This window comes from Chelonia mydas, chromosome 14, assembly GCF_015237465.2.
Source record: "Chelonia mydas isolate rCheMyd1 chromosome 14, rCheMyd1.pri.v2, whole genome shotgun sequence".
In the NCBI taxonomy this organism is placed as follows: Eukaryota; Metazoa; Chordata; order Testudines; family Cheloniidae; genus Chelonia; species Chelonia mydas.
The window spans coordinates 20,081,877-20,109,378 of NC_051254.2; the positions used below are offsets into that span (position 1 = coordinate 20,081,877).

Below are 27,502 nucleotides of genomic sequence, written 5' to 3' on the forward strand. Positions count from 1 at the left end.
AGCTAAAAGCTTGTCTTCCCCAGGCCCTTTTCTAGTTACAAGACCCACAGGTCTCCATACCCCAAGCCCAGTTATACAAAATCCTGCCTTTTTGTACATTCTCCTAGCAGCATTTAGCACCCCTGCTGAATGCCATGGAGGAGTAAATGACTAACCCCAGAAAGGGAAACCCTGGCAATTGTCCTTCCCCCATAATGACCATCTGCATCACTCTGCTTCCCCAGAGGTATCAGCCTTTTGCAGAGAGTAGGTGCCTTCAAATTTAAAGGTGCACTACACAGAGAGCAATCTCAGAACATTTGCAGCAAAAAGACATGATCCATCTCCAGTCCAAGTTATGGGCTCAATGCAGGAATCACAGGGTGAATTCTCTGGCCTGTGTTATGCAGGAAGTCAGACTAGATCATAATGGTCCCTTCTGACCAATTTCTCACTATGAACCACAGCCACATATGCTACAGGAAGCAGCTCTAAGTGCTAATGTTGCTGTATGAAAATTTTCGTAAATCAAACCTGAGATCTGACAGTTTTAATCACACATCCAAAACTCGTGCCAGGTCTCTGAACCTTTCAGCAAAACTGAGGTGGTGGCAGAGTGAGGCGGAGGCTGATGGATAGTGTCAGGAGGAAAACAGGCAGAACTTGCCAGTTTTGACTTCAAATCAAGGAAAATATGGTGGCTTTGGCTAAAGTGGACTTTGTGGTTTTTGTGAATCAGAAGCTGTGTGTGTGTGTGTGCGTGCGCACATGTGTGAACCAATATGGAATCAAACAAACATTTTTCTGCCACATTTCTCATTGCTCTGACTGAAAGATTGTAAGGTAGAGAAGAGGTCGTTTATCTCAGTGTTATGTCCCTTTGCTACTGAAGAGCTTGGAAAGAGACACACGCACGTAGAGGAACTGGCTCATTCTTTCTGGTCATTCTTTTACTGGCTTTCCTCGCCCAAACTCCCACACTACCAATGCTCTTTGCTAAAAGAAAGTGACTCATTTAGCTGTTGGTATCAAGGGTGGATAAGTCAGGATCTGTGTGACCCCTGCTAGCATTGGAGTGTGTGAATGATGTTGTAATGAAATGGAAAAGCAGGGAATATGGGCAGTGTTGTGTGCAGGCACCAACTGTTGGCTCTCAGGCCTCGTGTGGAACCCCGGAGAAGGCTTGTGACCATATTCTGAGAGAAGTCATCTGGTGGTATATGCGAATGAAACAGATACCTGAAGATTTATATCAGACTCATCTAGGCACAGGCACTGACTTTCTCATTTCCCCGGGGGTGCTTGACCCCTTGCTCTGCCCCAGGCCCCACCTCTGCCCCGCCTCTTTCCTCCCTGTTCTGCCTCCTCCCCTGAGCCTGCCCCGCTCTCACTCCACCTCTTCCTGCCCCCGCTCCTCACCCTCCCCTCCCAGCACCACCTGCCCACCACTGAACAGCTGATCAACGGTGGGTGGGAGGTGCTGAGGGGGAGGGGGCAGAGCTGATCAGCGGGACCCTCTGGTAGGTGCTGAGCACCCACTATTTTTTTTTCCCTGGGTGCTCCAGCCCTGGAGCACCCCTGGAGTCGGTGTCTGTGCATCCAGGACATGTTCAAGGGTTCTGTTACCACAGTTAGAAGGCTATGTGGGAAAAATGAACAGTATCTAGAAATAGCTGGAGTATGTCCAGGCTCTGGACTTAGCCCTTCTTGTTCATGCTGGTGCTCAATGAACTCCTAGGAAAACATGCAGAGGGTAGCACCCCTCAGGTCAATGTTCCCTCTAATTTTTGACAGGCCACGTGCGCAAAAAATTTCTTCTGTGCAAATTGTTGTGCTTCTGTGCGAATTTTTGTGCGTGCAGTGTTTCGCCATGGGCGTGGGGTTTAGGATCTGTGTGCACGTGCACACGTGCACAGCTTAAAGGGAACAGTGCTCAGGTGAATGCTTTTTGCAGATCGAGAGCTTGTGGTAGAAAGCAAAGAGGAAGTGGAACAAGGTTTAGAGCAATAGAGGCATGTACTTGAAAGAAATGGCATGAAAATCAGTAGATCTAGAACAGTATATTGTCTTTAGATTCAGTGGTACCTTGAAGGAAGACAATGACATTTGTAAGTCTGGGAGGCCAGCCACTATCAAGATATGGAAGTTCAAGTGTCCAGGTTTGATAGTACAGGATAATGGTGAACTCAATGATGAACTTATAAGCAGAAGAGGAAAGGCATGAGCTAAATGGAGATAAGTGAGTGGAGCACTCCCATCAAACTGAAAAGTAAGATCTACAAGATGGCAATTAGGCCTGCCCTTTTGAATGGCTCCGAATGCTGGGCACTGAGGAAGAAACGAGAGAAGATTTTCACTACAGTGGAAATTAAAATGTTAAGATGCTTGAAGTTACAAAGATGGACCCTGTTCAGAATGAATGAATGAGGGTAAGTGTGAAGGTGGCACCAATTATAGAAAAGCGGAGGGGAATTCAGGCTTAGATGGTTTGGGCATGTGAAACGGAGATCGGAAGAACATGTAGGAAATAGGGTATTAACCTCCACTTCAGAGTTTGAGAAGGGCTGGAAGAAGATGGATGGATGTCGTACAAAAGGAGTTGATTTGCTGTGGAGCTTCCGAAGAACTGCTTCAAGTCAGGCTAGAAGAATACAATTATTATAAAAATAAAGACATGAGCAAATGTGCACAAAAATATAAGTCAACTGGGATACAAATTGGGGCTCAGGTCTGAGGAGGAACTCCTCTTTTGAGGACAATGGCATGACTGAGTCATCCAAATTGCTGTTTTTTGTTTTTTAATCCTGTTTGTTTCCTGATTAGATACAGAAGTCGGATAAGGAGGCATCCTGCTCTCTGAACTTGTGTAGGGAGCCAGCTATGATCAGAGACTAGAATTCAAATTCTGTCCTCAGTCACACCAGTACCAATCTGTTGTAACCCCACTGATTCCAATGGAATTACACCAGATTAGCACCAGGGTGATTAAAGGCAGAATTAGGCCTGCTGACGCCAAGAAGGCTGACATCCTGGCATGATGAATCTTTCCAAGTCAAACATTCCTTGCGGGCCAGCAAACAAGTCTTTGATCAGTGCTGAGGAAGAGATCAGGCAGAAGGGAGGAGATTTCAACACTTCGGGTTAGACTCTTTGGATATGTCTACACTGCAATTAAAAAACCGTGGCTGGCCCGTGCCATCTGACTCGAGTTTGCGGGCTTCAGGCTAAGGGGCTGTTTAATTTACAGTGTAGACACCCGGGCTTGGGCGGGAACCTGGATTTTAGGACCCTGTGCATAAGGGCTGTCAGAGAAAATGAGACAGATCTCAGATAATTATCCAACACCTCAAGTGAAATTATTACAGACATAGGCAAGGGCTAATGGATTTATATTTCCAGGAAGAGATGTGTGTGTCTGAGAGCCTTCCCCAGCATGAACATCCTTTTTCAATAATGAGCTGACACTGAACACAGAACAACCCCTACATGGCAACACCCATGTAGGCCCCTGGAAACTCTGCGAGGTTCCCCTTTGCATTCACCTCTTTGGGATGTAGCCTCCATGGGCAAACCCTGTGACCCAGAGTGGTGCAGAGCAGCCAGAGCGGACCCAAGACTTGGAATATTAGCATCAAAAATAAGATCAAGCTCCAGAATTTGAATGCAGGCCCAAATTGTGAATGCCCCGAAAGTGCTGGGTGTTTGTTTGGCTGGGCCCCTTTTCATGGTTAGTATAAGGGTGGAAAATATGTATACTAACAGATTGTGAGCAGCTGTTTTAATGAAGCATTCATGGTTTACGCAAACTTTAAATCACACCAAATGGGATACATATGTTTTATAACTAACCAATATGAAGAATCAGAAAGTACAGTATTCTGGATCCAGAAAGCTAATCTTCTTGTATGATTCAATTTAATAATGAGTTTATATGCTGGAAAGCAACAATGATGCAAACAACAGAGTGGGGCTTTCCAGAAAGTAATCACATTTTAAAACTGAAAAATTGGGAGAATTACCCTCCTGGATCTAAAATATCTTCCTTCCCAGTTCTGCTTATCACAATATAACCTCCTTTGTGTGTGTGTGATTAAAATGTGGAATGCTTAGCCTATAAAGGTCACTTTGGAGACAATTTTGCTGTGGATCAGAATCCATCACAGTAGCTTCAGAACCTGAGGGTTTTAACACTCATATTCATTTCATTACTTTCATCCTAGGTGATTATAAATTATGGGCCTGACTCCCCATAATGGAATGTCAAACCAGGCCTTATATGCCAAACCCACAATGCTTCTCCCAGGCAGAACTCCCCACTGAGCGATTTCAGTCACAGTTTGCCCGAGTAAGGGATCTGGCCTCCTGTCTCAGTGTAACTTGGTGCTTACATGTTGGTCCTACCTCTGGATTGAACTCCAAATGCCATTTTTAAAACATTCTCCCCTTCTCCACACCTGAAGAAAATTTTTTCATTCATAAAAATAGTGACAGGAGTGGAGGTAAAATGTCTGGGAACACAGACAGAGCCATTTCTGCCAATTAAAGCCTGAGGCCCTGCCCAAAACTTGTTGAGAATTAAACTTTGCTTACTTATTCAAACAACATGTTGTGGGCCTGCTGATCTCGGACGGTTGTCATGGTGATTCTGCACTAGCTGATGTCATCCCTCTTTTGTAGAAGCAAGGGCTTTTCAGCTGACCAGCTCTGGGAAGAGCTGCTTAAAATGCTAAGGCATCCCGGGAAACTCACTAGGGCCTCTGCATCAGAGAATACATAAAAGACGTGAATGAGATGGCACCACTAAAGTTGCACAGGAATTGATGGGAACCGAGCATGGACATGCCTGTATGGGGCAGACACCAAAGGTATTGTGGGTAAACAATGGTGGCACTGATAGGAGCAACAGAGATTGGAATCAGTGAAGAAACTAATTGAGGCTGTTGAATAGATGGAAAGAGAGAGGCAGTCAAAAATGTACAAAAGCATGGAAAAATGAACCAATAAGTTGTTTGCATTGGGCTTTAGGAATTTAAAACCATGATAAGGGTGCTGAGTGATAAATGTCTTCAGGATGTTGGGTGTCAGATCTAAGGGTCTATGGCTGGCATCTTTATGGCCAGTGTTTAAGCCATGCATGAATAATGGCATTTTGCTAATAAGGTGCATTTCTATATTCAGGGCCAGATTCTGACACAGTTATTCACATTAGGTAGAACCTTATTCCTAGAATAGTCCCATTGAATCAACTGAGTTGCTCAACGAGTCAGATAGTACTCCCCATGAGTCAGGGTATCTGAATCTGGCACCTCCTAATTCTTTCTTTGAAAAGTTAATATGAGGTGTGGTGTTTGGGTTTTTTTTGGGGGGTGGGTGGTGGGGGAGCTTACCCTGTAGCGGTGAGTTCCATGAGTTGTGTATCACTGACGCCAACAGTTTATAGCAGGGTTCAAAAACTGATACAGACTTTTATATGGATAATAAGAAAAACAAAGCTCTATGAGAGGATAAAAAGTACAGGAGATACAACTCCTATGCTTCAGGTTGTTGCCCCATAATTGGTGAATGAATACCTCATAATGTATGTTCTCTGAAGCAGCTGTTACTGGCTATGCTTTGGACAGGATAAAGGTCTAGATGGACCAAGGCGGTGACCTGGTCAGGCAATTCCTGTGTTTCTATGTAGATTGATTTATTTTACTTGCTCTGTGTGTGTGTGTGGCCGCTCCCCCTTCGCCCCCCACTTCGTTTCCAATTTATACTTTGGTTATCTTTTTCCCCAAAGAATAAGCAATTTTATTAAGGTTCCATTTATGAAGGGTTGATAAAAGATTAATATGTTATAGACATGAGCGGGGGTGTTATAGGTGGTTATAAACACTTCAATAGGAAGTATTATAAGGTTATAAGCAACTTATCGGACTCCATAACAATAAGTAAGTTGATTAAACCACTTATTAAAAAAATCTATTAATTGTTTATTAACCCTTTAAAAACTATTTATAAATGGACCCTGAACATAAAGTGAGATTTATCCTGCTGAGGACCCAAAGGATTAGATTTCTGTTCTCATTTACCCCACTGTAAATCTAGACCTCAAAGGAATTGCTCCAGATTTATACTAGCATAAATGACAGGAGAATCTGCAATGTTTTTCCTTTCCATCAGAAATGGAGACCTATGTGTAAACTTGCTCCTTCAGGCTGGGAGGTAGGAGATTTTCTCTGGCTGGTACAGAAACTAACCCTGACCCCTAGAGGAAACCCAATCACTCAAAAGAGTCTGACCTGCTCATGTGCACATGTATCCACACATGCACGCTCTCCACTCTTAAGTTATAGAAACAATGTCTGCCAGCAGGGGCCCAGTTCACTATTATTAAAACCTATGGCAGAGATGATTTTTCTCTTTTCCCTCCCTGGAGTCCCAAAATCCCAGACTTCAGACAATACCTTCAGGAATTGCTCCTTGGGTGTGTTCTTAAATGATATTAGGATTCTTATGATCATGATGGGGTTGCACAAATGTAACTGCAAGCAGAAAATGGCCACAAAGGTCTGATGTTCAGGCCCAGATCACATACTCTTTACAATGAAAGTCTAATCTGCAGCCTGTTACATTATCATATCTCTCTGCTGCCTCTTGAAAGGAAGGAGAAGCATCTTTTCAGCCGTTGGGTCAATCATCATTGAGGAAAATTTATCACATTGGGTCAACCATTTAGGAAGGAACAATCAGTTGCACACATACAAAATGGGAAATGACTGCCTAGGAAGGAGTACTGCAGAAAGGGATCTAGGGGTCATAGTGGATCACAAGCTAAATATGAGTCAACAGTGTAACGCTGTTGCAAAAAAAGCAAACGTCATTCTGGGATGTATTGGCAGGAGTACTGTAAGTAAGACACGAGAAGTAATTCTTCCGCTCTACTCTGTGCTGATTAGGCCTCAACTGGAGTATTGTGTCCAGTTCTGGGCACCACATTTCAGGAAAGATGTGGACAAACTGGAAAAAGTCCAGAGAAGAGCAACAAAAATGATTAAAGGTCTAGGAAACAGGACATATGAGGGAAGATTGAAAAAAATTGGGTTTTTTTAGTCTGAAGAAGAGAAGACTGAGAGGGGACATGAGAACAGTTTTCAAGTACATAAAAGGTTGTTACAAGGAGGAGGGAGAAAAATTGTTGTTCTTAACCTCTGAGGATAGGACAAGAAGCAATGGACTTAAATTGCAGCAAGGGCGGTTTAGGTTGGACATTAGGAAAATCTTCCTAACTGTCAGAGTGGTTAAACACTGGAATAAATTGCCTAGGCAGGTTGTGGAATCTCCATCATTGGGGATTTTTAAGAGCAGGTTGGACAAACACCTGTCAGGGACGGTCTAGATCGGGGTGGGCAAACTTTTTGGGCCAAGGGCCACATCTGGGTGGGGAAATTGTATGCAGGGCTGGTGCAGGGGATTGGGGTGTGGGAGGGGGTGCGGTGTGCAGGAACAGGCTCAGAGCAAGGGATTGGGGCAGAGGAGGGGTGCGGGGTGTATGAGGGGGCTCAGGGAGGGGGTTGGGGTGCAGGAGGGGTGTGGAGTAGAGGACAGGGCTCAGGGCAGGGGTGCAGGAGGGATGTGGACTGCGACAGAGGGCTCAGGGCAGGGAGTTGGGGTGCACGAGGGGTGTGAGGTGCAGGCAGGGGGCTTAGGGCAGGGATTTGGGGGGCAGGTGGCAGGATGCAGCAGGGGGCTCAGGGCAGGGAGTTGAGGTGCAGCGTGCAGCAGGGGGCTTAGGGCAAGGAGTTGGGGGATGGGGGTGCAGGAGGGGTTCGGGCTCTGGCCTGGCACCACTTACCTAAAGCGGCTCTGAGGTGGCAGCGGCGCACACCAGGGCCAGGGCAGGCTCCCTGCCTGCCTGTCCTGGCCCCACGCCGCACCGCTCCGCTCTGGGAAGCAGCCGGAACCACGTCCCTGCGCGGCCCCTGTGGGGGGGGGGGGGGGAGGGAGCGCACAGGACTCTGCGCACTGCTCTTGCCACGCCTCCAGGTACCTCCCCTAAAGCTCCCATTGGCCGTGCCTCCAGGTACCTCCCCCAAAGCTCCCATTCCCGGCCAATGGGAGCTCCGGGGGGGCGGTGTCTGGAGGCCAGAGCAAGGCATGGAGCCCTCTGCCCCCCCGGGGCTTCAGGGACATGGTGCCAGCCGCTTCTGAGAGCGATGTGTGGCCTGCGGCACTACGGGGGGCAATCCCGTGGGCCGGATCCAAAGCCCTGAGGGGCCCGATCCAGCCCACGGGCCGTAGTTTGCCCACCACTGGTCTAGATAATACTTAGTCCTGCCTTGAGTGCCGGGGACTGGACTAGATGACCTCTCGGGGTCCCTTCCAGTTCTATGATTCTATAAAGCCTGAGCAGAGCTGAGCCCCCACAACTCATTGATTTTAGCGGGGTTTAGGATTTCTCAGGATCTCTCAAGGTTTTGCTTTTTCTCAGTAAAGTTCTGTTCCTCTCCCAAAAGGAGTCTTGCAATTCACTTCAATTCCACACCACACCTCAAAGTTCTTAGAATTCTTACAGGGGACACATGGACTTTATGCTGTAGATTGAAAATTTGCCCCCTAACATTTTAAAACCAGCCTCCATGTGCTGGTATGCAGTTGGATCCATCCAGTGTTGCTAAAGCCACACAGCTTCATAAGCAATCATATGGGCTGGGTAACTGTGTGTCTAATGACCTGATTTGAATGTGCCTGCCCAAAGAGGATTCTTGCATACACAAATAGGTGCATTAGTGGAGGCCAGTTGACCCTCGCTATAATACCTATCACTTATCATCTATGGATCTGAAATTGTTCTACAAAAGAGGTCAGTGTCCGTGACTGAGTCATGGCTGGTCTGGCCTAATGGTTGGAGCAATAGCCCAGCCTACCAGTTAGAGATGAATCCAGTCAGGGCAGGTCCTGGAGTGAAGGCAAAGATCAGAGCCAGGAGTCTGAAGCCAAAGGGTTAACCTGGGTCACAGTCAGGAGATGTAGCTGAGGATCTGAGCCGGGAGTCAGAATGGAGCTGGATGCTGGGGCAGGAGCAGATACAGGCTGGGACTAGAGCAGGATTAGAGATAGCAGAGGCAGGGACAAGACCATGAACAGTTGCAGGCAAGAAGCATATTGAGCTGTTGCAGAACTGCTGCTTAAATATCAGCTTGCTGTTTCCTGCAGCCAGTTAGGTGGTGTAGTCAGACAGCTTCTATCATAGAATATTAGGGTTGGAAGAGACCTCAGGAGGTCATCTAGTCGAATCCCCTGCTCAAAGCAGGACCAACACCAACTAAATAATCCAGGGTCAGCTGCACTCATTAGGTTGCCAGGAGAATGGTTCTGCTACAAGCTGGCCCCTGATGGTCAATATTATTATTATTTCCATTTTCAGGTGGGGAAACTGAGGTACAGAGAGGGGAAGTGACTTGCCCAAGGTCACCCATCAGGACAGAGATGGGACTGGGTCTCATGAGTCCCAGTCCAGTGCTCTATCTACTAAGCAACTCAGTGGTTTTCCCCTTTGATTTTCCTCTTCTATGGGAAAAATAAAAATGAAATCAGAACAAAGGATCTGCATATGAAGGGAGTGGATTTCATTTTGCTAGATATCTTTCAGCCATGTCTTCACTGAGATTCGCTCAAAGAGTACTGAAACTCCCATCAAGAAACATCAACAAGGACTTGGTCCTGTAGTTAATCTCAGGCAAAATTGCCAATGACTTTAACAGCTCAAGCTTTCTCTTGACCATAGGAAAGATTCCTAGGTGGTAGGGTGGAATGTAGGAGCCTTATATGGCTCCCAGCTATATTAATCTCCATGTTAATTTTCCTCATGGTAAAAAGCAATAACACATGTATTGCCTTTATTCTGCCAAGATACCACCTTGGGGCAAGATGGCCCCTCCCCCCCCCCCAAAAAAAAAAAAAAGTTAAATGATTGAGACAATGCTGCCCAGTGTGGACACTAGCATTAAAGGACTTCAGCTACCACTTGGGGCAGTAAGGGATGAGAATAAACAGATTAGAGCAGGGGTGGCCAACCTGTGGCTCCGGAGCCACATGTGTCTCTTCAGAAATTAACATGTGGCTCCTTGTGTAGCCACCGACTCCGGGGCTGGAGCTACAGGCGCCAACTTTCCAGTGTGCCAGGGGGTGTTCACTGCTCAACCCCTGGCTCTGCCACAAGCCCTCCCCACACTCCGCCCCTTCCTGCCCCCTCCCCAGAGCCTGCAGAGCCCTCGTTCCTTGCTCCTCCCCCTTCACCCCCAGAGCCTGCTACATGCCACGAAACAGCTGATCGGGAGGTGCTGGGCGGGAGGGGGAGGCGCTGATCGGCAGGGCTGCCAGTGGGTGGGAGGTGCTGGGAGCGGGGGGGAGCTGGCAGGACTATGCTGACGTAGTCCTGTGGCTCTTTGGCAATGTGCACTGGTAAATTCTGGCTCTTTCTCAGACTCAGGTTGGCCACCCCTGGATTAGAGAGACAATTTGGATTTAGAGGACCAGATCCTCAGCTGGTGTAAACCTGCACAGTTCCATTGCAATCATAGAGTCATAGAAGTGTACAGCTGGAAGGGACCTCAAAGACATCCAGTCCAGCCTCCGGTCCTGAGGCAGCACCAAGAGAACCTAGACCATTCCTGATAGGTGTTTGTGTAACCTGTTCTTTAAAACCTCCAATGATGGGGATTCCACAACCTCACTTGGGAGCTATCAATCAATATGGAGCTACCCTGGCTCTCACAGCTGAGGGTCTGATGTGGGTTTTGTAAGTTAAGAACCCCACTCTGGAATTGAAATGTGTATGTGAGTTGAGTTACAGTTCCATCAAATCTGAACTGAGTCCCTGCAGATTATGCTGGTAAGACTCTCGGTGACAGTAGAAGCAGCAGCACCCCATACTCTGGGAGTATAAAAACAATCAGGTGTGTTTGTCCTGAATTTCTACTTTACATTGGGTTGCGTCCAAGAGGCTGACAGAATTATCTCTGCCACTATGACTCTCTCGCTTGTACCTCAAAATAGAACATTTGTGGTTGGTTGTTTTTGTTTGCATGCAGGATGCTCCTTGCACCTTTACTTTGTTTGCGTTGATTTGTATTAATATCTTGCTCTTAATCCTAGAATAGCCTTAGTATTTGTATATCTTTGCAGAGCTAGAGGGTCTTATTTCAGGAATGCAATCGTGAATGCTAAAATGCTATATATCATAACATAGAGCTGGAGCCCAGATGGCCTTTGCAGAAGTTCAGCATAACTATTGAGTGGCATAACATTGTTTGTTTTCTTTTAATTTCCCACCTTACCAAGATGCCTTAGAAAAATGCCCATGAGTCATTCCTGGGTCCTGCTTTGTGCTCATGGACCATGTGTGGTTGCAAAAGTAACACTCCTGGAGTTCTATTTGCTTTGGAAAACTCAACAGAAAATACAGCAAGTCATTAGAGTCAAGCTATTCTTGATCCTGCTTTCATCCTTGTTCTCAAGTCACTTTCCCACTTATTTTCCTGCATGACACACCAAGAGGGACTCAACAAAAGGAATCCCCACAGCACATCATTACACAATGGCTTTTGGGCTGTGGCTTAGCCAGGGGTATGCTTAAATAAATTTGGTGCTCTGTCTCCAGAACAGGTATCGGATGGAAGCTATGCCCACACCATCTGTGCAAACCTTCTGAGGAAATCTAGGCCCAGTTTGGAGTGAACCTCTGGGACTCACTTTTGTGTAGAAACCAGGTTCAATGCTGAGCTGTTGATGGAATTTTCCAGTGAGTTTTGAGTTCCAGCCTAAACCAGCCAGAACTGAAGAAAAGATTAATCCAAGCCGTTGTGAGCTCAACACCTTGATCCCAGCCACGTCTATCCTGTTGTGGCTTCTGTCAACAAAACTTCCCTTGAAATACTTGTTTGTATGGTGTAGGCACCTGTCCACTAGGAACTGGGCTGGGATCACCAAGTTTCAGTCCCTATTAACTTGGGCCTGGTGACCTAGAAGCACAAGGCTCTGTGTTATGTGCAGTCCCCTGAACAGTCTAGTTCCCAAGGTCTGTGTTGGCTTTTGTAGCTCAAACCCCAGGCCTAATTTGTATTACATCTGGCCTTTGGTTTGAAAAGCTCCTGCTTTTGGCTGCCTTTCATTTGCTACCTCTTCAGACAAAATATGGGAATTTTTTTGTCTGATAACTTTACACTCTGAAACTCCCAATAGGATTTTTCTTTCATTTGCCTAAAATATTCCAATTAGATACAATCAGTTCCTTGGCACAACACCACTTTCTTGAAACTGTAATCCCTCCATTTAGGCTAAATCCTCTCACTGGGTTACCTAATTGGTGCAACGCCCCCTCCCCCCCTTGCCCTGCAGCTTGTGTCAAAGTGCCTTTTCTATACATTGTTCTGTAGTGTCCCTGGAACTTTGTTAAATTACTGAGCTATGTGGACTGTGTTCAAGGCCCCTGGGTCTCCCTTGAACTTGCCAAAGCATCTCCTGTTTCTGGGAGATCAAATATATGTTCTCCTGATCTACTGCCTTGTTAATTCGAGGCGCCTTCAACCTTGTGATAAATGTTTCTGATGTATGTTTCTCAATTCTTGTTCTGCCCTCTGAATAAATTCAGTCTATGATGTAGGGCAATCTTCCCCATTCCTCCTTTGTGCACGCATATACAGTACCACTGGGTATTTCGGTCATTCTCTGGATATGCAGGTTGCCACTGAGTGTTCATGCTCTCTTAATGACTGTAGAGTTTTTTCTCCCCTTTAAACTCCTCCTTGATGGCCTAGAATGCAATGGTGTACCTACTTTGAGTTAAATTGCTTTGGTTTTTATTATTTTTGTAATCGTAGTGTAAATTTAGTGCTTGTGAAAGCAAAGGACTAGTAGCACTGCAGATAAAGGAGCAGGGCTGGAGGATACAGCCCCTGGTTTCTATTTCTGGCTCTGCCACTGACCAGTTGTGTAACTTTCAACAAGTCATGTCAACCCTCTGTTTCCCCTCACGTTTCTTTACAGAGCTATTTAGATTGTAAGATCTTTGGGGCAGGGATTGTCTCTTACCATGCGTTTCTACAGTGTCTAGCACAACTGGGCCCTGATTTTGATTGTAGTCTGTATGCTTTCCACATACAGCTCTGGCAATGCTCCTCATTCTAGCCTTGCAGCACATCCCTTCTATTCAATGCTTGTGCTCCAGAGCTCCAGCAAATTACCGCACTCTTTATCTATAGCAACCACTACTGTTTCAGCTCTGGCTCTTCTCTGGACAGAGACTTTCCCTGTCTGGAGACTTTGTTTTGCAACATTATGAGGCATATGAGGAAACCACCAGGACCCTCCATTTTAATTGCGATTTGTCATTAATTTAGTTTCCATATAAGAATATCCTCTCAGTTTGACTTATGTTATGATGTTCTCTAGGATTTTGAGCTGATGGGCTCCTTCCTTCTGAGTTCCACAGGACTACTCACACAATTACTCACTGGCATGTTTGTTTGCAGGATTTTGTCTCAGATCAGTAATGACCCAAACTCGTCACCATCTGGGATCTGTTTGATAGCCTTTATAAAACAAATCTGGTGAGATTCAGTGCAGTTGCCAGTACAGAAGTGTCCATATTCCCACAATTAGCATTAAGTGCCTTCTTGGCAGGCTATGCAGAAGACCCAAGGATTGAATTATCCATGGAAATTAGTGTTCAACCTCTCTCCTAAAAGTACTCTGGCTGGATCAAAGCAGTAGCACATGGGAAGAGCGGGACAGCAGTCTCATCCATGGGTAAACTGCCTCATTCCCCTGAGTCGTCAGGCCAGCCCCATATAAATTCAGTGTTTAAAAAAAAAAAAAAAAAAAGGGGTGGGGGGCAGATTTAAAGTGACATAGCTGGTGTAAAGTGATGTAGCTCTCTTGAAGTATAAAATAAGACTCCATTGACTTCAATGGAGCTATGCTGTTTTACACCAGCTGAGAATCTGGCCCTATGTATTTTTAAAGCATATAGACTCTGATCCTGGAGGATATTTTCCACCAGATGAGCATTTAAAATATAGGCAGTTGTCAGTCTCTGACTACGCTCCATGACCGTGTCATTTTCTGTAGACTTTACATCCCCTAATTTATTCATATATATTTCTGTTATGAAGTTTCAATCTATTCCCTGGTACTAGAAGCAGCATTTCCTAGCTGGATAAAATGTCAATATGCCTTGCTTGCATGCTGGGTATTGTACATAGCTCTATCCCCAGACACCCTTAAATGTCTAAGCAAAATTTCAGACACTGATGGCTAGGGCCTCTAGACACTACTGTAATACCAGTAAACACATATTTATTGTGAATATCACTATTGTTATCCCCATAGCACCTAGGAGCCCTCATTATGTGGTCCATAAATAATAACTGGTAAGCATATTGTACTGTTGTAGAGCAATACTTGCCATTTATTTGCACCTGTTGTCAAGGGGAGCAAAAATAAGAGTTCATGATTTTAACTTGTCTTACCCTAGGTACACAGTGGATCAGAATAAGGGCCCATCTAGTCCATCTATTTCTCACAGTGGCCAGATGCTTCAGAGGAAGGTGGAAGAAACCCCATCTGGCAACTGTGGAATATTCTTCCATTTGGGGAAGGTTCTTCCTAATCCCAGATACTTAGAGGCTGGTTTATGCCTTGAAGCCAGGAGGGTTTACAACCCTCATAAATTTGGATCCTATCGAATGTTACCCTAGATGTTCTTATTATCCATATAAATTCCTTTCTGAATCCTGATAAGCATTAGTCTCAACAAAATCATGTAGCAGTGAGTACCATTATATGTGGTGTAAAAATGCTCTGCCTGCTAATTAAATGGAGCATGGGTTTCAGCAAGGAAGATTCTGCATAGATGTTAGCTGGCATTTAGAACTTTGTTTGTTGATGGAGATTAGGATCACAAGGTAGGCTGCTATTACAGTAGCACATGGCACAGGGATTGTTTATACAAATATATCAGAGGCCCACTGACACAACATATGGATTTACAGATTGCAGGGCTTGTAGGCTACTTGGGAGGTCAGCTGTGACTCTGGTCACAATCCTCCATTGTAGCAGGTAGCCCAGTGACACTGCAACATTATTGTTCCGGTGAGCTCTTTGGGGCAGGGACTGGCTTAATATGTTTGTACAGCACCTAGCACAGCGGAGGCCTGGTCTTGGTTGGGGGTTAGGGTTAGTTAAGTGCCAACAGCCTTGGAGCAGAGGCCAGAGTGACAGGCTAAACTCGCCTCACTGGTGACTAAGTAATTTGAAGATAAAAGACCTAAGTCATAAGCACAATTACTATTAATGTTTTTCCAGCTATGCCAAATTCTCAAAGCAGTCCATGCATCTCCTTCTGCACAGGCTGTGCCTTTAGCAGACCCCAATCCCTTCAGCACACTCGGCACCGTACCCTGCCCTCGGTCTGGCTGCAGAGCGTCCACTGGTGCCAGTGGAAGTTGCAAGCATGGTTCAAGAGCAGCGTGTGGTGACACAGCCCTCAGGGGGCGCAGCTCAAAAAAACCTCACTGAGAAATTGACTGAGGGAAAAACCTGGAAGTCAAGAGCTCCTGCTTCTAACACTGACTCTGCCAGTGCCTCCCTCTATGACCAAGGGCTGTCAGCTCGTGTCTTTAAATCACCACGTTGCTGGAGGGAAGAAGGGGTTGGGCTGCAGTGGGAATCCCAGAAGGTATTTGGGAGGGAACTCCTCCTTGAGGCTCCAGAGGAGAACAAGCAGCAGTGTCAGCTCTGGCACCCTAGCAGAGAGCTCAGCCTATGCTCCCCTCCCTTCTGCCTTGGGGGGAGGGGTGTGTGGCCCTGGCCCTGCCTTTGGAGACCTTAGCACTCCTGGAGAGTGTTTACCAAGAGCAGTGCCATATTATGCCTGGCCTCTGGGCAGGCATGGCAGGGGGTAGGAAATCAATGCCTTTGACCCTCTCTCCATGCAACAGGGTAAAACATATCTCATTTGCTGTTCGGGGTACTGATTCTCTTGGGGTGTCTACACTGCAATTAAACACCCATGGCTGGCCTGGGTCAGCGGACTCAGGCTCGCGGGACTTGGGCTGCAGGCCTATAAAATTGCGGTGTAGATTCTCAGGCTGAAGCCTAAGCTCTGAGACCCTGCAAGAGGGGAGGGTCCCAGAGCCTGGGCTCCCACCCGAATGTCTACACCACAGTTTTACAGCCCTGCTGTCTGTCCAAGCCCCATGAGCCTGAGTCAGCTGACCCAGGCCTGCCGTGGGTGTTTCATTGCAGAGTAGACGTACCCTCACAGACGGTTGTGGAAAGACAAACAGGGAAGCACAGAGATTATCATTAGCTTCATCTCCAGCTGCATCTAACTCCACAATGTTTTTCCACTGTTGCTGGCGGCAAGAGGCTAACAGGACAAAGGCAGTACACTAGAGAATGGGGCATCAAAAGACAGGCACAATAATAGAGGGGGAGTGGGAGTGATGAATGGAGATTTCCTACACATGTTTACAAGGGCAGACACTGATACCCGCCCTCCTGGGTGACTCCAGGGTCACTGACACCGAGGTATTAGATAAAAGAGGGACTGTGATGCTAACCAAGCTCTGGGACAGAAGGAATTTCCACTAGGGGGACCTCAGAACAAGGGACTTGCAAACGCTTACAAAAGATATCAGCGCTTGCTAACTAGCAAAGTCCCATAGACCCCAACAGCATCCCACCGCCCATGGCAGTGGGGGAGTCTCTGGGAGTCTGATGGAGCTGGAGACAAAGCTAAAGTGCCTGCCTTCTCACTGCTTTCTGTAAGGCGGACAGTGCTGTAAGCAATGAATGAAAGAAACTGGAGGTTGTTACAGTGGGACAATCCCTAAAAATGGCAGTGAGTGTAAAACAAGAAACAGGTGCTGTGATTCTGTATTTGCTTTTTGACTCCAAAATCAGCACCTATCCCATGAAACCCTTGAGTACCCAGGAGATGAGACTTCAATGGAACTCCTCATGGGACAGAGCACTCTGCTGGGTATTAAGCATTTTCAGGCTCTGGCTGTAAGACAGTGATTCTCAAACTTTTGTACTGGTGACCCCTTTCATATAGCAAGCCTCTGAGTGCGACCCTCCTTATAAATTAAAAACATTTTTTTATATATCTACCACCACTATATATGCTGGAGGCAAAGTGGGTTTGTGGTGGAGGCTGACAGCTCATGACCCCCCATGTAATAACCTTGTGACCCCCTGAGGGGTCCTGACCCCCAGTTTGAGAACGTAAGACAATGCCAAGTAGAGTGCTCAATAAAAACAAGGGACCAATTATGGCCCCTCATAGGCACTTATATGCTGTCCAGTGACATTGGTGGGCTGTAAATGAGCTGCAAACAAGGCAGGATTTACGGGCAGGTGAGCCAGCCAACCACCTGAGGTGCTGGGCACCAGGCTGGGGGTGCTGTTTTCATTGTTAGGGACAAAAGGGAAAATAGAATGTTTGAAGTAATGTGTTTCAGGTATTTCATATGTAGATTCATTTTTCACTAACCTCCTAGAATGTTCTGGACCTTTGTAGAATCTCGTGAAACCTTCCAGGCTTTCTGAGATCTACATTTTTCTCAAACCTCAGCCATGTTGTCAGCCATGCCCTCGTGGGTATATAAGGGGCGGGGTGTCACCCGTCATTCAGTGAGATATAAGAACAAAGTGAAGTGAGAGCCCAGCTGCGATATTGTGAACCTTGTTTTATTGTGTAAATTGTGAAAGTGTATTTGTGTTTTAAGACTTGCAGAGTCTAAGGCAACTAATAAAGGACATATTTAAGGAGACACCAGAAATATCTATCGAACATCTATCCATGCAACAATTTAAAAGAAATACTGTTACTTCTTTTGTCATGCTTGACACATAATGTTTGATGACTTTCTAAGACTGTGGAACATAGCTTTTGTTCTCCCTAATACTGTCTGTTTTCCCGCATAGAAAATAAGATGCCCCTGAAGAAGCCTTCAGGAGCTCAGTATAGGAAGTGAAAAGCTCAATTGCAATCTAGTCTGCAGCAAGGGGCAATTTGGTGGGAAACAAATGGACGGGGGGTGCCATTTAGTCTAGGGCCAGCCCTGGCTGCAAAACCCTGAGGGAGAACGGCCCTTGTTTAGGAGCAATAGAGGGCCAACATAAGTGGCTCCATGCTGCCCTCTTGCAAGCCTGGGTATAGAGGACCAGGTGGAGGTGGAGCTACAGAAGGGAAGTAGCCATAGTGCTTGGAGCGATGGAGACTCTAGGCCTCAGCCCCTAGGCAACCTAGGATAGACTGCTGTAAGTTGGAGAAGCCCTTCTGCCTTCCCTGCACTATGTGATTTAGGAGATGCAGTGCAGAATCTGGCCCATGGTCCCTTAAGCCTAGTGTCAATGTTGCGAGTGATGCATACAACTAACAGCATTTAGGGCTTATCCTCTTTGTAAACCTTGATTGATTTTTTTCGCCACCACCCAGCCAGGTAGGTATTATTACTCCCAGTCCACAAAGGAGAAACTGAGGCAGCAAATCCTGTCCACTGGGCTAAGCCTGTTTGTGCTGTGGCACTGCCATTGGTGCCCACATGCAGACCGAATGGAGCAAACAAATGGACCTGCAAGCACTTGGCTTCAGCTCTATGAGAAACCCAGCAAGAAAATGGTCAGGCTCCCTGCTAACTGTAAAGGGCCAAAAAGAGGAGGCAGAAAACTTTCAAGCTTTTATAATTTGTATGACAGCAGCATCCAGCGTCGTGCTAAGCAATGTAGGCCCGCATCCTCCAAGGTATTTAGGCACCAAAGTCCTATTGATTTCAATAGAAATTAGGTGCCTAAATACCTTGGGGGACATGGTCCTGTACAAACACACAGTAAGAGGCAGTCCCTGTCCCAAAGAGCTTACAGTCTAAAGAGACAAGACAGACCAAGGAAGTGGCATTATCCCCATTTTATGGGGAGCTGAGGTCCAGAGAGATTAAGTGACTCATCCAAGGTCACATGGGGAGTCTGTGGCAGAGAGAGGAATTGAAACCAGGTCTCTAGAGGTACACCTACACAGCAGTTAAATACCTGTGGCTGGCCTGTGCCAGCTGACTTGGGCTTGCAGGCCTCTGGCTGTGGGGTAGTAACATTGCTGTGTAGACATTTGGGCTTGAGTTAGAGCCTGAGTTCTCGGACTCTGCAAGGGGGGAGGGTCCCAGAGCTCTGGCTGTAGCCTGAGCCCAAACATTTACATTGCAGGTTTTAAGCCCGACAAGCCCAATTCAGCTCACCCGGGACAGCCATAGTTGTGCTGCAGGTCTTTTATTCCAGTATAGTTGTACCCCCAGTGCGCTGTTCATTCCCCAGAAGCAGAAGTGATTTAGCATGGGCATTTGAAACAACCTTTCACTGATTACCTTATCCCCGACCCTGAGGGATTAATCCATAGAAATAAGAGAGTAGATTGGGCTTCTCTATTATGGCTGCACAAAACTTTAGTTTACAAAATCCAAAGCCCAGATAGCTTAGCCTGATTTCAGCTCATGGTATGAACTTTAAACTCAGCCAAGGTGCTATGAAAGCATCGCTGGGCTTTGTCAACCCTTTGGAGAACCTGGGTCCAGTTTATGGCTGAACCTTCTCTACTAACTGATGGCTTTGCGCAGAAACTGGAGGGGAGATCCTCACCTAGTATAAATTGTCATTGATTTCAATGGAGCAGCAGCAGATCCCCCCTTAGTTTCTTGTGAGCAAAACTGGGCCCAAATCCAATCAGTGAAAGGCAAACAATAAACATTGATGGGGGTGAAAACAAATAGCCATGCAAATTGGTTACATTTTTGGTAATATTTTAAAATATTTCCCTTCCCTTTCTGTTATAGTGTAACTCCTTAGATAGTGCTTAGCTTGATCAGGGTCATGTTAGGTCTTTGGCTCCAGGATGCAGAAGAAAGAGAATTTTTGGCTTAAAGCAATTGGTTACATGGCTGATTAACAGCTTTCTATAACTTGCAGTGCAAATGTATTTGCTTTGGCTGCTGTGCAATCTAAACACTTCTCTGTGAGCCTCAGCTCTGCAGCTCATTGTGGCTTTATCTCCATTTGTTTCAAAGGTATTTCAGAGTAAGGGCCAGCAGCTCCTGGGGCATAGTCTCATCTCTGTCTGTACTAATGGGGAGTGATATTCATCTGAGAACAGAGGGCTGGTTAAGCCCGTGGGTCCTGAGCCTGCGAAGACTTACACTCACACTTCACTAGCTATGTATAGGGACACTGGCTTCATTGGGAGTAGCAGCAAGTCCTAAGGCCAAATTTGGATCTGATCTAAATAGGCCAGCTTCATTGAAGCCACCTGGCTAAATGCACTCCTGAGGAGTTCAGGGCTCCCAGCAATGGTATAACTGCTGGGGAGGGGTAGGGGCCAGAACTGAAGCTCCATGAGGGAGGGGAAAGGAACTATAACAGGTGGCCAGAACTCCTGAGTATGCTTCTACTTCCCTCTTCTCCTGCAACCCTCCTTAAGAGTGGTGCTAGAAATGCCACTTGTCCTGCTCTTGGGACAAGCATATGGAGTCATATTACTTTTCCATATACCCGTATTATGTCTATTCCTGTAGGATCTGCGGCCTAGATTCTCAAAAGTATTTAGGCACCCAACTCCCATTGAATCTGTCCCGAAATATCTAAGTGTCTGATACAAAGTACACATCCCTGCAGCAGTGGCAGGTGACTCCAGGCCCATGGAGTCCCACCTACTTACACCAGGTCTGAATTTGCCCCCAAGCATGTAAACATCCCCCGAAGAAATCCCAGCTGGCCCAAACTGTGCTGGAAGAGCTAAGCAGGCTTCTGACTATTTTTATTCCTTGAATTTCATGTATTTCTTCCTTTTAAAAATCACATCTCTAGTGAATCCTTAATTTTTTATTCCTAGACCTGGATAAATATGGAGTCTGTTCCAGCGGCATGAAACTTTCAAAGCCACGGCCAGCCAGTCTGTGCCTTTTAGCCTGCCTTCGAGGGTAAGAAAGACCATATCTGTCGCGCAGTGGTTGCTTCTGGGCCCAAGATCAGTCAGTTCCTTTCCAATTGCTGTTTAGGGTAAGAAAGTCCATCTCTGTAGAGCGGAGATGGCTGCTGGGCCCATTAGCAGTGTTCCAAGACAAACACAGGCACACCTCCCTCGCTTGCCCTTCTCCCCCCAGAATTCACAGCGCATGACTCAGAGCAAGGAAGCAGACAGTACAAAATGCCAAACTCCTTATTTCACTTTGTCAGCCTGGTAAAAACACTGTTATTTTGGGAGGAGGCCATGGTTTCTTAAAGAAAAGCTTTGAGAAAACAAACAGAAAAATCCCCCTCCCCAGCACCCTGACCTTGCTCCACTTCAGGACTGTTGCATCATCAAATACACAGGTGCAGTTAGAACCCTCCCACCTACAGCCCACAGAGTTTTGCTGAAGTTAGGTTTTACTCCTTCATCTTCGACTGGGTTAGAATTAGGAGCACTCCCCGGTTCAATGCCTGGCTTTTCACCACAAATAGGACTTCAGGCCAGATCCTCTACTTGTGTAAATTGATGCAGCTCCATTGACTTCACCAGAACTGACTCTTTTTGTTGTCTGTTCTTTCTCTGTACCAAAGGAAGTGACATTTTAGAAGTTCCCTATCTGTTAGCTAGTCTACTAGATCTTGTCAGCATTTGTACATTTCCTGCCTTCCTTTATAAACATCAGGGGAAAGCAAAATACTTCAGTGCTGGATTGTTTCTAGGTTTTGTTCCCTATCTGCGTTGATATCCATTGTCTGCCTTGCTTCTCTCACACACAAAGCTAACACAGTGAGGTCAACTCTCAAGATTATATCACGAACCTTGCAATAGTTGGTGGTTTTCTTAAAGCCTAGCTTCTAAAGGCATGTGATTAGTTGACAGGTTTCAGAGTAGCAGCGGTGTTGCTCTGTATTCGCAAAAAGAAAAGGAGTACTTGTGACACTTTAGAGACTAACAAATTTATTTGAGCATAAGCTTTCGTGAGTTTCTTTTTGTGATTAGTTGAGAATCTGAACTTAAAAAAGAAAAGAAAAGTGTTTCTTGCCCTCACGGCTGTGGAGGAAAGCTTGAAAATGTGACCCAAGGGCACCCTAAATACTCAAATACCAGAAGACAAATAAAAAGGACTGCAAATGTATTTTTTTTTTAAATCTCATAATGTTGTGACAAATAATGCTTCAAATGCAAACAACTCCCACTCAAGTCAATGAGACAGATTCTGATCTCATTTGCACCAAAATAAACCTGGAGTAACTCCGCTGGAGTTAACAGGGGTAAGTGAGATCACAATATGGCTTGAATTCTGCCTGTTACATGATTATAAATATGGCATAGTACCACTCACTGGAGCATATAGCAGCAGGGCAGAGTTTGGCTTGATGTGTAATTTACAACACTGTTTAAGCCACATCTGAAGTTGGCCAAGAGAATTTAACGGAAGCTTCACTACGTCCACCAGGAGTTGTACCTATGTATCTGAGGATACATCTTCACAGGAGCTGGAGATGTAGTTGATTGAGTGAGTGTGCTAAAAATAGAAGTGTAGCCACTGACGTGGCATAGCCTAGCCACTAAGACTACTCACCTGGAGTTTCAGATGGGATTGTACTCATGGAGGCTGTTACACTGTTGTTTTTAGTGTGCTAGCCGGATTGCAGCTAGTGTGGGAAATTACACCTCCCACTCCAGTGTAGATAGTGTATTTCAGTCTTAAATTAGCACTACATCCATTTGTGTGAGCTGCCACTAAGAGCAAAACAGTTCCAGTGAGGAGCATCAGCTTTTCTTCGTAATTACCAAGGAATTTCAGGGATTGAAAGATTTACAATCCCATTCTGGAATTCAGGGTGGGCCTACCTTATTGGGGCAAGTGCTTCAATGGAGGGTTTACTCACATAGTAAGATGCTACTCTGTGTGAGTAAGGGCAGCAGAACTGAGCCATGTAGTGACAGCTTCTGTCCAGGAGCTCAGTTAACTGGCTTCTGTTTGATGCTTGCCTTAACCCCTTAACAAAATGATCTCCCACAATGGGAGAGAACTATCCAAAACTCCAAGTGGTGATCAGCTGCTGTGTGGAGAAAGAACTAGGTCAATCAATTCACTGCCTTGTTCTGCAAGAAACAAGGATGGGGTACCAAGCTAGAGACTGGTTTCTGTATTCTGTGAAGTGTCAGGAAGCTATGAAGCCAGCTTCTGACCTGACTTGCAGCATTGTAAATCAGAAGTAACACCACTGAATCAATGGAGCTAAACTACAGTAAAACTGGTTTACATGAACAGAGAATAAGGGGTCTGGCTTTATTTTAAATATGTTCCGGACCCACGCCCATCCTTATTAAATCATAGTGCTACAACCAGGTGTCTTATAAAAGAAAAATGAGTTGTGAGGGGGAGGGGAATAAGCAATTTCAGGCTGACTTTCTTGATGTAAAATGGCAAATGAACTGCCAACAACATCACCAATAAAGCAGGTCATTAAATCAAGTTTAATGGGGATCTGGATACAATTTTGAAGGAAGAAGAAATCTGGAGGTCCAGCTGTGAGCTAGATTTTTTTTCTTAGTTTAGAGATGAGGTAATATGGTCAAAAATGTAGTTATACAAAATGATCTTCATTATTTATTCTCTTCAAGAGCTTTTGTCTCACATTTCCTCACGTTAAAGATTTTTTTTTATAGCAACAAAGCCAACCTTGCATAAGCCAACCAGCCGTTTTCCTTCTGCTGAGTACCTCATCGTTACCAAGAGTAATGAAACTGATAGACCTGCAATACAACTGCAGGGCCCGTTGATCAATGACATTCCCACCGCTCCAGAGGAAGTTGTGATTGCAAATTGTCTCATACATTGGTATGTGCCCTTTATCAGGCAGTTTAGCTGAGAATGCATGAAACAGCCTAAAATGCAGCAGGGTTGATTCTGCAGTGCTTGGTTTTATCAGTAAACTAAGCTGCCAAGGATGGGAAAACACACAGGGCTACACTGTGCTTATTAGCTGCAGTCCCACATTGGGGGATGGAAACAGAGGGTGTTAGGGATGGACTGTACCTGAGAGATGCACAGACCCTACCTGACCATCCTGGCAAGCAGTCTGCACTATCTTTTAGGATTCTTCTTCCCCAGTGCAGCCAGCTTTCTCTGCAGGCCAGTGGAGACAAGGGTTCGGACACAGTCCCTATTTTCTCCTCACCCTCTTTTAAGGTGGCGTGAGTCCCTGCAGTGCATGGAAGGAGCTGTCTGAGCCCTCTCCCAAGTGCAATGGCTGCAATAATTCCTGGCTAGCCATGGGATGTGGAGTGGGGGTGGAGAAAGGCTCTTTGCATCCCAGCCCCCCATGCAAGGAGGTAACGGACAGTCTGACCCATAGCGAGCAAATGTGTGTGGCAACTCTCGGCTATTTTCAGTCACTTTTCTGACCCCACCTGTGTTGGAAGATGGTGATATGAACAGCAGGTAGCTTTGTAGTTGTCTAGGCAGGTAACAGCCAGGTCTTGCTGGGTGGACAGTACTGATCCGGACGAATTCTTCACCCACCATCACAGGCTGTGTGATTACGTATCTTCTAAATGTTGAATTTTGGGAGACTGGAATGTTTTCCACACGGAAGCATGTGAAAAATAACTTTGGATTGAAAGTAAGAGAGAGTTGGGAACCCAGGCTCACTTCAAGCTTTGGGCAAGTCCATTTGGGCCCAAGCCTTCAAAAGTGTCCACTAATTTTAAGCACCTATGTTTTTGGATGACATATAAGTCAAGTACACCTGTGCAAAACAGGTTAAAATGTTACCACATCACAGTGGCTGCATTTTATACCTACCTTGCACTCACTTTGTAGAGGAGTAAATGATGACCCAAGGGGCATGACAATGGAGAATTACCCCACTTGGGTCCGATCTTAAGTTTGCATGTTAGAAAATCAGGGACAGAAAACCAAAATGCATTCCTAGTCATTTTTTTTTCTGCAAAAGAATTTGCTTTGTGATATCAGGGAACAAGCTAAAAAATTGCCAAATTAGCCCTTAAAATCTGTTATAGCAAATTTCAAACTTGAATAGCGTGAAAGGAGAAATCTAAGTATAGACTTAAAAAAAAAAAAGAGAGAGAGCGAGAGAAAGAGAAATACTTGCCTGGAATTCTATTTTGTGAAAGACTCAGGGATATTTGGATTTGAGTAATGTGAATTAGAAGAGAAGTCAAATAAACAGAAGAGGTCTTTGAAACATTTTAGTGCAAGGGCTATTTCTTGACACACACAAATCACGCTGATTTCCTCTGAAATTTACCCCACACCGAGCCTCAAGTCCAGAGTTAGAAAAACCAGCAGAGTGCTCAAGTTTCTTAGCTGTTGGCTTGTCTGGCCTGGAATCATTGCTGGTTCTGGAGTCACATCAAAGTCATAAGAACGGCCATACTGGGTCAGACCAATGGTCCATCTAGCCCAGTATCCTGTCTTCTCACAGTGGCCAGTGCCAAGTGCCCCAGAGGGAATGAACAGAACAGGAAATCATCAAGTGATCCATCCCCTGTCGCCCATTCACAGCTTCTGGCAAACAAGCTAGGGACACCATCCCTGCCCATTCTGGCTAATCGCCATTGATGGACCTATGAATTTATCTAGTTCTTTTTTGAACTGTTATAGTCTTGGCCTTCACAACATCCTCTGGCAAGGAGTTCCACAGGTTGACTGTGCGTTGTGTGAAGAAATACTTCCTTTTGTTTGTTTTAAACCTGCTGCCTATTAACTCAGCTCCCTCTTCCCAATACTTCTGATGTCCTTGCTGTCAGGAACAGCCTCCTCCCACCTGCTCCCTGCTTAAACTGACTGATATGTGCATTGGCTGACCTGATGGACCCCACAGTTGGGCCCATAAACCCAACCCCATCTCCCATCTTTGCTGGACCCTTGGTGGTGAAGTCTTCTCCATAAAAGGTCCCCAGCAGAGGAGGCTTCACCCTGCCCAGCAGCTTCCTGCTCCATTCATGGATCCTTTCCACTGGTACATTCACCAGCCAGTCTCCCTTCCCACTGCCTGCCTGCTGGGACATGGAATCCCCCACCATCTTCCTGGATTTTTAGGGTTGCATGAGTGGGTGATTTCCTTCACTATAATAAATGCCCTGCATGGCAGCTTGGAAAATGAAACAGAAATTATTTAGGAAACATTTGAATTTTTTTCTTTCTCTTTTAAACTGCCCCTAACAAGAACCTAGATGGATACAAGTTGACAGACAGACCAATGCAGTGACTAAGAAGGAAATTTTTTTTTAAAGGATTTACTGTAAAACCCACCACCTGTTCAGACAAGGCCTTGATTGTGGTGGACAGAGGGGGAGGAATAAGTATCTGTGTTCTCCTCCATAAGCCACAATTCCCTAGCTCCTGGGATTATTTTTAGCAGTTTTGCACTCCCCTGTTTATTTTCTTTACACCAGTGCACATACTTCATTCCCTGTAACTTCCTTATTAACACAACGGCAGATGGAGAGCTCAAAGAAGGAAATTTCAGTGACTGAATGGCGCTTGCAGAAAGGAAAGTTTAGCCCTCAGTTCTAATAAAGTGCAATATATACAGCATATAAATCCCAGTTCCTATTGCGAATTGTCCTCTCTCCCAGATTCCACATCATGCTGCCTTTCACATGCCTTTCTGAATGTATTTGATGCTCTGGCAGGCTGTAGCTTCATCTGCTTTTCATTTCCTCGGATGCTCTCGGCATCAGATTCTTTTTTTTTTTTTTTTTTATGGTGAGCCTGTTGCAACACTCAGTCTCTGTGACTAGGGAGGTGTTTAGTCTGTTGCAGGTTTTTCCCCCCTGTGGCTAAAAGAGAAGGAGGGTGATAAAAATTGAGGTCATGGGAGTGTAAGTGGAAGGGACTTTACTGATGCAGAGAATCTGTCCAAACTGAAGGCATCTCATTAGATATGGGGAATCCTTCAAAGTAATCAAATCAACAGTGTAACACAAAATGTCCATGAACTTTCACATCCTTCTCATATCTTAGGTACTTATGTGGTCCCCATGACTGCAGTAGCTGAGCGCCTCACAGTCTTTAATATATTTATCTTCACAACACCTCTGTGAGATAGAGAAGTGCTATTATCCCCATTTTTCAGATGGAAAACTTGGGCCCAGAGAGGCTAAAGGGGAGATTCACATAGCTCTTTAGGTGCTAACTCCCATTGATTTCAATGGGAGTTAAGTGCCTAAATGACTTGTCTAAGGTCACAAAGGAAGTCTGTGCCAAGGCAGTGAACCCAGGTTTACTGAAGTCCTAGGGTAGTGCTTTAACCACCAGACAATCTTTCTTTCTTAGTTCCTACCTTCTGATGCTCTCTGTGGAGCTACTGTTGATTTTGTTCATTGGTTCTTTTCTTCATCTCTGTGTTTTCCAACATCAATTACTCATTTGCTCAGAAAGACGGGCTGTTTGATAGTTTATAATTTTGTTTCCCTCCATTGTGCGTTCTCCTTCTATAC

At 45.5% G+C, this 27,502-nt stretch overlaps 1 protein-coding gene across 2 annotated transcripts in view; it reads left to right on the forward strand.

Moving 5' to 3' along the window:
- The first annotated feature begins 4,701 nt into the window (after positions 1-4,701).
- TRIM16 (tripartite motif containing 16) overlaps positions 4,702-27,502 on the forward strand; it is a 104,061-nt gene continuing 81,260 nt past the window's right edge. For both annotated transcript variants that reach the window (XM_027834765.3, XM_037914575.2), the window contains exon 1: positions 4,702-4,844. In XM_027834765.3, the coding sequence (XP_027690566.2) occupies positions 4,800-4,844 (45 nt within the window). In that variant the 5' untranslated portion in view covers positions 4,702-4,799. The remainder of the gene's footprint in view (positions 4,845-27,502) is intronic.